General features: G+C 42.7%; 1 protein-coding gene across 1 annotated transcript; it reads left to right on the forward strand.

The window, feature by feature from the left end:
* Positions 1-1,323: 1,323 nt before the first annotated feature.
* foxf2b (forkhead box F2b) lies at positions 1,324-4,189 on the forward strand (the record flags this gene model as incomplete). The annotated part of the gene is made up of 2 exons (XM_079244530.1): positions 1,324-2,299; positions 4,020-4,189. The coding sequence occupies 2 exons, from the start codon at positions 1,324-1,326 to the stop codon at positions 4,187-4,189; spliced, it is 1,146 nt and encodes a 381-aa protein (XP_079100656.1).
* Between the last annotated feature and the right edge of the window lie 9,747 nt (positions 4,190-13,936).

A 13,936-nucleotide genomic window follows, 5' to 3' on the forward strand; every position in this document is an offset into this window, starting at 1 on the left:
CTCGCCTAATTTCGCTTTTCTCTCTCTAATGAACGCGGGGCCCATGGGACCGACTCTGGCCCGAGGCGGTAAGCTGACACTGGCGCGCTGTGTGTGGTATCCAGGGCTGGGCTTGATGGAAAAAGCCTGCTTCCACTCATGTCAAAGTCATTTACTCAGAGCAACCCCCCGCTTACACACGCATGGTAAAGACCACCACCTCTCCATCTCTCACACTCCTCGCCCCAGTCCGGCACCGCGACAGTTTGTTTTTGTTATCCTCTGGACCATTTTGGGAGGAAATTATGAGCAAAATAATACAAATAATACAAGACTGTTCGTTTTTCATTGCTTCACATTGATCTTTTCTGGGGTACATGTGAGCATGAAGGCTCATGTGAATGTTTTGGGGCATTCTGGAGTCACATAGGAGCTGGACATTTTGCACATATTGTGGTGGTTTATTCGTGTTTATGTTCTGTGGCACATCGGACTGAAATCCCAGCATCACAGAAAGACAATCGGGGGGAAAATAGCTCATATTTTTTACTTGTGTGGCTGGCGTGTGGGGCTGTTGATTGGGATGTCTGGGGGAGCTTTGATAGATGGCTTAATTGCGTGTAGTCCGAGTTTGGAGAGAAGGGGTGGGAGGGATGACAGAAGACGAGGAGTGGAGAGAATGTGGGGCTCTAAAGCTGCTAAGAACGGTAAGTGGACTTGGGCCAGGTTTTTGCTGGAGGGCGGGAGGGAGGGGACTCCATTCGTCACTGATTTCAGGGAGATTTCATGCGCAGAGTGCGCGTGAGGAGAAAGGGTGGGGGGTCTCACGGAGGGAAGAAAGATTTATGAAATGATAGGTGGTCGGGCTTTGTTTATCTGGACTTTTGCGCACAAGAAGCCGAAGGGTTTTCGTGCTTCCTCCACTTGTGGGATTATTAAGGCGGTCGATGGCGACCTGGCGCGTCACACAGCGCCACTTAGCGCCGGCGTGACACCCAGTGGAGCCCCTGCATTCAGCTGCAGCTCCGGACACTCAAGTCTCAAGTGGATGACCAGCTGCCCCCCCCCCCCCCCACTCTTTTCCTCTTCCTCTCTCTGTCAGTGTGCGTACCCGCCGTGCGTTCTGCATGCGTCAAAGCAGGACCGTGCGTAACGGGAGAGTCGTGCGTAACTGGAGACAGATTTCACTCCATTTTGCACTAGGATTCTGGGGACCACTGGCGGTGTAACGCTCACTTGCAACGACACTGACCACTGAAACTTGACATATTTCTTCTGTGAAACACCTCACAGCTCGTCTGTTCTCCCTCCCTCTCTCTACGCCAGCTGTACGTCAGAGCTGACATGACGACCGAGACCCCTCAGCAGCAGCTGGACCCTCCGCCTCCTCTGAGATCCAGCCCGGCGTCCGGCGTACTGCACCCCGCCATGCTAAGTCCACAGGCCGCCACAGAAAGCTCGTCCACGGGTGTAAAGGGAAAGAAGACAAGCTCCGGACTGAGGCGACCGGAAAAGCCGCCGTACTCCTACATCGCCCTCATAGTCATGGCCATCCAGAGCTCTCCCACCAAGCGCCTGACACTCAGTGAGATCTACCAGTTCCTCCAGGCTCGCTTCCCTTTCTTCAGGGGTTCCTATCAGGGCTGGAAGAATTCAGTCCGGCATAATCTTTCGCTCAACGAGTGCTTCATCAAGCTGCCTAAAGGACTGGGCAGGCCGGGGAAAGGCCACTACTGGACCATCGACCCGGGCAGTGAATTCATGTTCGAAGAGGGCTCGTTCCGCCGCAGACCCAGAGGCTTCAGAAGAAAATGTCAAGCTCTGAAGCCCATGTATCGGATGATGAATGGCATCGGCTTCGGCACCTCCATCCTCCCGCAGAGCTTCGACTTCCAGTCTCCCTCCGCCACCCTCGCCTGCCACAGTAACAGCTACAACTTGGACATGATGAGTAATTCGATGGCTGGGGGGTACGACGGTCTGAGCGGCGGCCACCACGTACCACACATGTCCCCGAGCCCAGGCTCCACGTATATGGCGAGTTGTCCTGTGCCTCCCAACGGGGAGTACGGACCGGACAGCAGTAGCAGTCCCGTGCCGTCATCTCCGGCCATGGCCAGCGCGCTGGACGGCCACTCCCCATACGCCAGCACGTCCGCACACTGGGCGTCCTCCGGCGGGTCCCACTATATCAAACAGCAGCCTCTGGCCTCCAGCAGCCCAGCATCCTCTGGTTTACATTCCGGTATGTCGCCTTATTCCCTGGAGCAGAGTTATCTCCACCAGAACGGCAGGGACAGCCACTCCACTGACATCTCAGGTACCAGCAGCTCCTGCTCAAACCACAACCTGTTAAATATGACTTCATTACCAGAAACGCAACAGTGTTTGGTTTTTATTTGCAGGACTTTATATCTTTAAATTAAATCCAGCTTGAATCTGCTGCAGAAAGTTGCTTCTTTCTAAATATTTTCAGGGCGAAAATGTCAAAGTTAAGACCATAAAAAGACTTTACATAATTTAGAATTATTAAAATGTAAAATTATGTCTAAATGTCTGAATAAACCTTTTCCTGCTGGTTAGATAACAAATTTACAATTTATTCATTTCAATTATTAGATTCGTTTCATCTAAAATAATTTATTCTTTTTTTTATGTTTTACTGATTTCTGTCATTTTCACACAAAAAGAAAAAAATGTGTTGTTTTTCTATTTAATCATCAAATTGCACAAAAAGATTAAGTGATAATTTAACCCACGCAGGTTTACTGAGTGGATTCCTCAAATGCTGAAAATAACATTTTCCCACAACATTTAAAACAAATGAAGCGCGACTTAAAATGAAGCCATTTTTAGTGTTCCCCCTCAGTTTGCAGGATTTCCTGCGTCACAGGATATTTTGCCTAATTAATAAATAAAGAAAAGCAGTTTTGCGTCTTGCTCCCCCTCCCAGTTCACCCCCATTGGCTTTAACAGAACACAGTGAGACTTTACTAAAGTCTGGGGATTTCACGAAGGCGAGTAGCCCACGCTGGAGCCCGAAAAGGTCCCAGAGGTTAACTAAACAAAGACTGTGCAGGTCGGACCACACCGGCGGTGGGTTTCCACCTCGGCGTGTCCACCAGAGACGGAAGGCCTTGTTAAACCTAACAGGCTTGATTGAGCCTGGGCGAAGAAAAAATGTCCCGGAGTGCACGCACACACACACACACACACACACACGCACACACACACACACACACACACACACACACGAACACACACAGAGGCTGAGATACAGTAGTGTCAGTCTGAGATGTGTGTGTGTGTGTGTGTGTGTGTGATGTCTGTGGAAACGGGCACGGGGCAGAAAGCCGTGGCCCGGAGGATAAAGCCTGCTGTCTTCCCCTGAAAAACAGTCACATCTGGAGTCCTTATGACCCCGAGGAAGCCTCCTTGTTTCTGTTTCTGGTTTGGGAACAGAGGCTCACTTACAAAACACAAAATGACGGGATTTAAAACCAGAGTTAAAGTTTGGGCTTCTCAGTCTTAATTTTCTGTCTGCAGTAAACAGAAAGGAAAAGCGACAGCAGCGGGGTCGTTCCTGCGCCGTGGGCTCTGGGGAAAAAGCCACAAAAAGGGACAAATTCACGCTTCAAATCTCTGGATGTTAGTTTTATATAAATAAGTGGAACTTAAATAAATTATTTTAACATTTTGGTGCAAAACTACGTCTTTTATTAAACTTTATAGATTATTATATTTTGTATTTAATCTATTTATAAACAGGCCAGAGACAATACAATGTTTTTGGATTATTACTATTATTATTATTATTATTATTATTATTATTATTATTATTATTATTAATAATTTAAAAAAAAAAAAAAAGCTTTATGTTAAAATTACACCTAAAACACAAACAATATCTAACACCAACTGCTTTTCTGCAACATATTTGAATGAAAATCTGTTTTCTAGCTCTCATGATCTAGGATTTAGGTTTATCTCGACCTGTTCCTGCACATATTGAGGCTTCTCCATCTGTCCTTTTGCCACAGTGGGAATTCCACGCTATCAGAGCCATTCCTCGGTGTGTGACAGAAAGGATTTTGTGTTGAACTTTAACGGCATCTCCTCCTTCCATCCCTCGGCTGGAGGATCCTACTATCACCACCACCACCATCATCCCCAGAGTGTGTGTCAGGACATCAAACCGTGCGTGATGTGAGCTCTCGTGTCTCCGTGGACAAGACAAACACGGTCACAGAGAAACTGCAGGTCCGTCACATCTGAGCAAACAAGCGGACACTTTTTCCTTTCATATATTTTTTTTTATTTTTGAAGGATTCATAGGACGCATGGTGGGGTCCTCGTTCACGTTTGCATACATGCAGCAAAAAATCTTTTTTTTATTTTTTTTTTATTTTTATTTTAAATAGAACTTGAGAAACCTGAATTGAAGGAAATGAATGAAGAAACCCCAGAGGCCTTTAGCAAAAACCACTTTGCCTTTACGAACCTTGACAAGCTTTCTTCTTCAAAAGAAGTTTCAGAAACACGAAATCTTTTGTGTTTGCTCTTGTAAGACGTGCAAACAACTTATATTCCATGTAACTATGTTTTTATGTTATTAGTAACTACACACACGACGCTTTAGGCTTTAACGAACTGCAACAAACCTTGCACTTATTGTATAACTCTGCAAACCTTTTTTTGTCCTGTAAAAGATCAATAAAGCTGATATATATTTTAGGCTACTTTCATGTAGATTTCTTTCTGCGCATAAAGATGTTTGTTCTGTGGGGTTTGCGCAACTCTGAAAACAGCAGAAAGACATGTTCAGGATTGGAATAAATTTCTATTTAACCCATATTTAACTTAAACTTGGAACATTAAAATTGGATCAGTATTTTTTTATGCTTATTAGCTTAATAATAAATACTAACATGACGGAGTCTGCCTCATAATGAGCGCTTCCATGCTGCAGGTAATTCTGGTACTTTTAGGACTTAAATGCAGGCATTTCCTTTTCACAAGGTGTTTGTTTCTTACAAAACAGGCCTCCAGATTTTTAATTTGTATTGAAATCATGTGATTTCAGGTAATATCTAGAAATATACTGATAGCTTTTGTTAAAATACAGATTTTGAGTCTTTTTCTCTGGGTAAAGATAAATATTTTTGCAAATGTTTATTCCGCCTTTTACTTTTAAGAACACACAACTTAGGGAATAAGATTTAAATATTCAGAGTGATTTACATTTTAATAATTTAAATGATTTCTAGTTGCATTTAGGATTTCTATTCTGAATAATAAGGGGAGATTTTGGTGAATCAGGAAATTAAAGATCTGATGCTGCATAATGCAGTTTAAAAATACTTTATATATTTCTTGGGTGACTCAATATCAAGTAAAAGCTAATAATTTTGTTTTTGTTAATTTTTTTAAAAAAAATGAAGAGAGTAAAGTATGATCTAAAAAAAGAATAATCAGATAAATGTTATATTTCTGGGTTATTATCACATTATAACCATGTAACATCATCAAATCAACACGTAGTTGACATGAATAACATTTTAATCCTTCAAGTTGCTCTGTCTAAAAGAGGAATTAATGTTTTATGAGGTGGTCATCTCTTTGAAATGTAAACTCCTTCCAAAGTGAGTCTAGTTGTAAAATAATTTTAGCAGCGTAACAATGAATTGAAATGAAGTGGAGATTGAGTAAAAGTACGTTGGAATTGTTCCTGTTCAGCCTTACTTTCTACCAGCAGGGTGTTGATAGAAAAGTGCCAGAAATATAAAGGTTGACCATTTGTGGACCACATGCTTTCTCCTGTCAGCTTGAGACTGTAGTTTCAGCTCAGATGCCACTTCTTTGGAAACGAGCGTTCTTAACTTGAACATGTTTCTCAGCCACCTCTGAACTCAAAGTGTTTTTGGCACCATGAGGCAGCTCCCTTCTACGTGGACTTCAATGGGCTGTCAACATCTGCAGACGCCACATAAACAAATGAAACAACAGGGCCAGAGTGGATGGAAATGCAACAACATGGTATTTTTAGTGCTCAGTAAACAGAAGAGGCTGACACAGAGCTGCCTCATCACACAAACTCAAAGTAGACTTGGGCAGTTTTGTCTACACGGCTTTTGGTCAACGCATCACATGTGTAACACAGGTATGCAGATGGTTTAGAGGTAGCAGGGTCTTTGTAAGACACTAGCATCATCAGTCGCTTACAACATCTGGGGAAATATTTTTATATTTCACAACAACAGAAAGATTGTCTACATTGTAGATATGTTGCAGTTAAATTCATTCAGTAATGAACTCACGATGTAAAGACTTCACAATGTGTTAAAGATATCATAAGGTCTGTTGTGTTCTGCTGTGTGTTATAATGATTAAGGAGAGATCAGGTTGAAAATACACACTAACCTGCAGCAAGTTTGAGAGTGAGAATGAGGAAAACACTCACTGTTTTCTTGTTCTGGTGCTCTTAACTCATCAGCAATCACGTGTCCAAAAAGGAAAATATGAATATTGTATACTGGACATTAAAGGCCCTTTTGATTTCCTTTGTGCAACCCTCCATGATGAGAAACACTCACTAGTTCTGCAGATGTTGGAGCTCCTGTGTTTCACATATGCTGGAGTATATCGCCATCTAGCGGTTGAGATGGGAACAACGCTACGACTCCTGCAGTAGTGGACTTTTAAGGAGCAGGAGACATGAGGTGATGAGGTGAAAACTGTCTATGACTTCATTTACATTGAAAGTAAACAGGGAAACAGAAGTTAAATGATATTTTGTAACTATAGTAAAGTAACGACGATTTCCTGCTTTGGTTTCTCTTTGTTTACATGTTTAAACTCAAAGTTGAGCCTGGGATTTACGTTAATGCTGCTTGTTCAGCAGATGCACGCACCGTTTCCAGCATAAACAAAACTCTTAACTTAGTCTGTATTCAGGATGTTGTCACATTAATGCGGGCAGAGATCAACCACATTAAACCCAATGCCGTGTAAAATGGATAAAATCTTCATTTGCTTGCAATGCAACTTTCTTTTGCCAAAAACCTGCAGCCTGCACACTTTGTTTAAACCAGTATCACCTACAACTAGCACCCAGCAAGATAGTGGGGGCCCCTGCATATATTACTTAAAAAGGACTTTCCACTCCTCAGTGACCAGTGTAATAAAATCTGATGGCATCTGTGGGATGTAAACAAATCCACAAACACCCACAGTGCAGAGAGCACTCATGCAAGCTTCTGCATTTTGGTTTAGTTTATTATACATTAACAGCAGAAGCAGAGTGTTTCTTAATTCTGATCCTGAAGTACCGCTGCCCTTCATGTTTTCATGTTTCCATGCTTCATCACACCATGCTAAAATGAATGGCTCATCATTTACAGGGTTGCAAAGAACTTGATGAAGGTTCATTAATCTGAATCTGATGTGTTGGAGCAGGGAAACACCTAAGACATGAGGAGCAAGTGTACTTGCTAAAGACATATGTAGGGCATCAAATGCATTTCCTCTTCACAATTGACCAGTCTAAGCTTGTTCGGTCTAGTCAGTGAACTAAACATGATGTTAGGAGTAAATAATACAAAATTTTATATAATTTAAACAGTGCAAAGGAAACTATTCAGCCAACTGCATGTTTAGCGAGATAAATGGAAAACTGCTCCTCAGCTTGTGCATGGCAGGCAGTCAGAAGAGAAACAGACATTAGATTTTACAACTCTAGATCAATTCTTGCATCTACAGATAAATAGAAATGTGTCTGAAACACAAAGGTAACAGAAAAATCCAACACACACACATAACACATATAAACATGCAGAAAGGCCTCCACTTGAATGTGAAGAACCTTGCTAATCATCCCATTAACTGTCCAAAATGTGGCATCAACTATAATAGCATTAACTGATTCAGATTACGTTTTGTTCAGGAGCTTTTGTCACGCTGACATTAACTCAGACAGTATATCAGGATTTTATCACAACTGTCTAAAAAAACTTAGGAGGAAATCATGAAAGAGTTATTTTCTTACCCTTTGACCTTCTCCCTACAAGCCTCTGGAAAGGTCTTGTCAGCTACATGTTATCTGACCTTCTGCAAGTAGTCACACTTCTCTTTCAACACACCCTTCCCCATCCATCCATCCATGCATCCATCTATCCTTCCATCCATCCATCCATCCATCCATCGTGCAAAAGGAGGAGTACACATGTGTCTGACCACAGTGTCTGATGACACTCAGCTCTATATTACTGGGGCTTTATGGGACAATTTTATCCTAAATTTCAGCTCATGTTTCTGTCAAACATGTATATATACACATATATATATATACACATATATACATATATATATACGCACATCCAGGATGGCACATCAACACGAGCTGTGGCAAAAAGGTTTGCTGTGTCTGTCAGCGAAGTGTCCAGAGCATGGAGGCGCTACCAGGAGACAGGCCAGTACATCAGGAGACGTGGAGGAGGCCGTGGGAGGGCAACAACCCAGCAGCAGGACCGCTGCCTCCTTCTTTGTGCAAGGAGGAACAGGAGGAGCACTTCCAGAGCCCTGCAGAATGAGCTCCAGCAGGCCACCAATGTGCATGTGTCTGCTCAAACAGTCAGAAACAGACTCCATGAGGGTGGTATGATGGCCCGACGTCCACAGGTGGGGGTTGTTCTTACAGCCCAACATGGTGCAGGATGGTTGGCATTTGCCAGAGAACACCAAGATTGGTAAACTGGCCACTGGCGCCCTGTGCTCTTCACAGATGAAAGCAGGTTCACTCTGAGCACATGAGACAGACGTGACAGAGTCTGGAGACGCCGTGGAGAACGTTTTGCTGCCTGCAACATCCTCCAGTATGACCGGTTTGGCAGTGGGTCAGTAATGGGGTGGGGTGGCATTTCTTTGGAGGGCCACACAGCCCTCCATGTGCTCGCCAGAGGTAGCCTGACTGCCATTAGGTACCGAGATGAGATCCTCAGACCCCTTGTGGGACCATATGCTGGTGTGGTTGGCCCTGGGTTCCTCCTAATGCAAGACAATGCTTGACCTCATGTGGCTGGAGTGTGTCAGCAGTTCCTGCAACACGAAGGCATTGATGTTATGGACCGGCCTGCCCGTTCCCCAGACCTGAATCCAGCTGAGCACATCTGGGACATCATGTCTCGCTCCATCCACCAACGCCAAGTTGCACCACAGACTGTCCAGGAGTTGGTGGATGCTTTAGTCCAGGTCTGGGAGGAGATCCCTCAGGAGAACATCCACCGCCTCATCAGGAGCATGCCCAGGCGTTGTAGGGAGGTCATACAGGCACGCGGAGGCCACACACACTACTGAGCCTCATTTTGACTTGTTTAAAGGACATTACATCAAAGTTGGATCAGACTGTAGTGTGTTTTTCCACTTTCATTTTGAGTATAACTCCAAATCCAGACCTCCATGGGTTGATACGTTTGATTTTCATTGATAATTTTTGTTTGATTTTGTTGTCAGCACATTCAAATATGGAAAGTATTGGAAAGTTTAAGTATTTAATAAAAATATTTCATTCATTCAGATCTACAACGTGTTACTTTAGTATATATATATATATATATATATATATATATATATATATATATATATATATATATATATATATATATATACACACACGCATATATATATATATATATATATATATATATATATATATATATATATATATATATATATATATATATATATATATATATATATATATATATATATATATATGTATATATACACACTACTGGTCAAAAGTTTTAGAATACCCTAATTTCTCAAGTTATTTCTTGAAACTTGAGCAGTTTAATGTATCATTGTACTCTGAAATTAAAGCATAGTACTAATAATCAAAAAAGAAATCACAGAATCAATTCATACACCAAAATTTATTTGAAACTTTCGACTCATCAAAGAAGCCACCTTTGGCAGATATAACAGCTGAACACACTTGTGGCATTCTTCAAAAAATAGAAATTAAATAGTTTTCAGAAAGTTCTTCCCAAATTTGTTGCAGAAGTTTCCACAATGTGTAGCACTCGTAGGTTGCTTTGCTTTGACTTTTCTGTCAAGTTCGTCCCAAACCAGCTTGATAGGGTTTAAGTCTGGAGACTGTGCTGGCCACTCCATGTTTTCAAGCTCACCATCTTGTTCTTTTTTCTTCAGGTAGTTCTGGCATAGCTTGGACTTGTGCTTTGGGTCATTATCTTGCTGTAGAATGAACCCCTGACCAAGTAGACGCATATCAGAGGGTATTGCATGGTGCTGCAGAATGCTGTGGTGGCCATTTTGGTTCAGGGTGCCACTCACTCTGTACAAGTCACCAACCCTGGATCCAGCAAAACAGCCCCAGACCATCAGACTTCCTCCCCCATATTTGACAGTTGATGCCACACACTGTGGAACCATCCTGTCACCTGCTCGATGCCTCACAAAGATCCTGCATGATGAACCAAAGATTTCAAATTTTGATTCATCAGTCCATAATACCTTCTTCCAGTCTTCAGTCGTCCAATTGGAATGTTTTCTAGCCCATGCAAGCCTCTTTGTCTTAGTCTGGCGTCTTAGCAAAGGCTTTCTTGCTGCAATTCGTCCTGTTAAACCTGCAGCTCGAAGTCTTCTCTTCACAGTTGAAACTGGGACTTGTTTAGTACGACCATCATTAAGTTGCGCTTAAAGCTGTTGTCCTGTGAGCTGCCTATCACGCAAGCTGTTAACCAGAACGATCGAGGCCCAGATCTACCACACCAGGCAGGTGCAGACGATGCAAAGGAGCTCCTGAAACAATCCAGTACCTCAAAGCAGGGTGCAAGATACTAGCAGGCAAAGAATACATGGAGCGCCATAACCAAGTAGCTGGCATAGTGTACAAGAACATCAGTTCAAAATATGGACAGGAGACCCCCAAGTCCCAGTGGGAAACTCCCCCCAAGGTGGTGGAGAATGAGAGGGCTAAGATCCTCTGGGACTTCCAGATCCAGACAGATAAAATATTGGTGGCCAACCAACCGGACATGGTGATCATGGATAAGCAGGAGAGGAAAGCTGTAGTGATCGATGGATCCATCCCCATTGATGGAAATATCAGGAAAAAGGAGCATGAGAAACTGGAGAAGTACCAAGGCTTCAAGGAGGAACTGGAGAAGTCCTGGAGGAAGAAAGCAACAATAGTATCCATAGTGATGGGAGCACTGGGTGCCGTGTCCCCCACACTGGAGAAGTGGCTCCAACAGATACCTGGTGAGACATCAGACATGTTCAGAAAAGCGCAGCCCCAGGAACAGCTAAGATACAATAGGACCCTCAAGCTCCCAGGACTCTGGTAGAGAACCCGAGCTTGAGAGATGAACACCCACCCGCTCTACCCTGGGGAGATGGGAGGGGTGGGTGAGAGAGGAATTACATATATACATATTACATATATTCCCTTCCCTTCCTATATATATTCCCGTCCTGTGTATTCTGCAGTGTTTTTGCAATTATTTTGTCATTTTACTCTTTTCTTCTGTGATTTTATAATGCTGCTATAACCCTACAATTTCCCAGCCTGGAAGCAGATGGTCTCCAGCAGCAGAAGACCACAGCGGGTTCCCTCCTGTCAGTAAGAACAGGAAACTGAGGCTACAATTCACACAGACTCACCAGAGCTGGACAATAGAAGATGGAGAAACGTTGCTGGTCTGATGAGTCTCCAGTTCAGCTCCACATTCACATGGTAGGATCAGAATCTGCTGGAAACATCATGACAACATGGATCCATCCTGCCGTCAGGATCAACTCTTCATGCTGCTGCTGGTGGAATGGCTGGAGAGATGTTTCCTTGCCACCCTTTGGTCCCCTTAGCACCAACATGACATGGTTTAACCAGCAAAGCCTACATAATTATTGCTGCTGACCATGTCCATCCCTTCATGAGCACAGGTCCAACCTGGATCTAGCAAGATGGAGCTAATAAATGAAGTGTGACTAGAGCCTTTCAACTGGGGATAATGGATGGCCATTAAAATGGCTAATCAACATCTGATCTTTGCTAATAATAAGTGCATCTTATCTCTGCAAAGCAAATAGATAAGGCAGAGTGGTAGCAGCACGGGGAGGAGTTATGATTGGGCCACACTTCTCGTTCCTTGGAGGGGGGGGTCAGAGGAACCCCACCTGCCTATGAAATTTTTTTTCTCTTTGCTCTTTTTTGCTCTTATTCATGTTGGTGTCACTATTTATCCACCATACCATGTTCTCGATATTGCAGGTGAAGGTTTTAAACAGCTTAACTTCTGTTAACTCAACTTAACATCCTGGAAAGTAGATGAAGCCTGAAGTTACACGAAGCAGCACCCAGGTGTCATGTCTTCATAGTTTAGCTGCAGTTTGTAAGTCAGTGGTTGAAAAAAGAGGGAGATATGCAGCACAACCGTATCTGTCTGGGAAAAAAAAACAAAGACTTCTTTGCAAAGAAAGAAAAAAAGAAAAACTTAAAAAAAAAAAAAAAAAAAAAAAAAAAGCTAAATAAAATCCACTAGGGGGCAGTATTTAACAGCTGATGTTGGGCCTTTCTGTGCAGTCTGGTAACGCGTTAAAGCTTGTTGTTTACTGATCAAACTGTGGATTAAAAAATATGCTGTTTGTAAAGCAGACTAAAATATTTGCTTACAGTAACAAGTACTGCAAAGATCCTGGAGAACTTTTGAGAGTCAAAGCTCTTAAGACTTTGTTTAAATAGCATGCAAACAAGATAAAAGTCATATTATATGAGAACATTCTATTTTAATGTAACTTTTCAGGAAATGTTTTCCTTATTTGGGACCCCAAAGCAGCATTTTTCATTCCTCTGTCTGGCTTCAAATGTCCAGTTTGGGGAGAAAAGGGGGGGACTGCCATACTTTGAGGCCCTTTTGGCCTTGGAACTGTTTGACTCTCCTCAAACCGCTCACAGGCGGAGAACCAAACAGAAGATTAATGTGTTGCACATGGATGATTGGCAGCTATTTATTTGGAAGCCAATACCAATGTGCTCTGTGGGTGCATGGCTTTGAGGATCTGGAATACTGTGGAAATTCTTCTGTGTTTAATTAGACACTTAATATAAACACTGTTGATGACATTGGAGTTCCTGAAAAGAGTTTTATTGGCAATCCCACAGCAATGAAATCCTCAAAGAAAAAATGACAAACCAAGATCATCTATGAAGATATGATTAAAACTATGTGTCGTTATTTTCATGGTTCCTTTTCTCTTTAAAATGTAAAAGAGGCTCACGTGCTGACAACACCTTCTTTCTCTGTAGTCTTTTATTTTTCTTGTCTAGTTTTATTTTTGTGTGTCTTCTTTGGAACTTTCCTGCTGGTGCAGCTGATGATGCACAAACATCAACAGCCCAAAAGGTGGAGCCATTGCATCGTTTCAGATCTGAAGGGTTTAAAGCAGGGGTGCCCAAGTCCAGATCCACCATCCTGCAACCTTTAGATGCAACCCCTGTCCAGCACAGCTGAGTCAAATAGCTGAATTCCTCTTCTGCATGTCATCCAGCTCTGCAGAGGCTGCTAACGAGCCACTTATTTGATTCAGCTGTGTTGGAGAAGGGTTGCACCTAAAAACAGCAGGATGGATCCCCAGGACTGCACTTGGGGACCCCTGGTTTAAAGTATAGATTATTAGATTTTCAGTTGTTGGTTTTTTTTTGTTTGTTTTTTTTTGTTTGTTTTTTTGTTTTTACACAAGTTGCTGAACTGCATCCCAGTTTTTCCAAACATGCGCATGAATTCTGCGTAGTAGTATGTATAGATAATATAATAGGAGGTGATACCGCCTGTTAAAGAAATAATTCATTGCCTCAAGGATCATTGTTTGTGTAGATTCACCTTGATGATTGTCAGCGCTAGAATCGAGTTAACTGGACCCCCTCTGTCTTGTCTTTCTG

This window comes from Telmatherina bonti (genome assembly GCF_933228915.1).
Source record: "Telmatherina bonti genome assembly, chromosome: 8".
NCBI classification, from domain to species: domain Eukaryota; kingdom Metazoa; phylum Chordata; class Actinopteri; order Atheriniformes; family Telmatherinidae; genus Telmatherina; species Telmatherina bonti.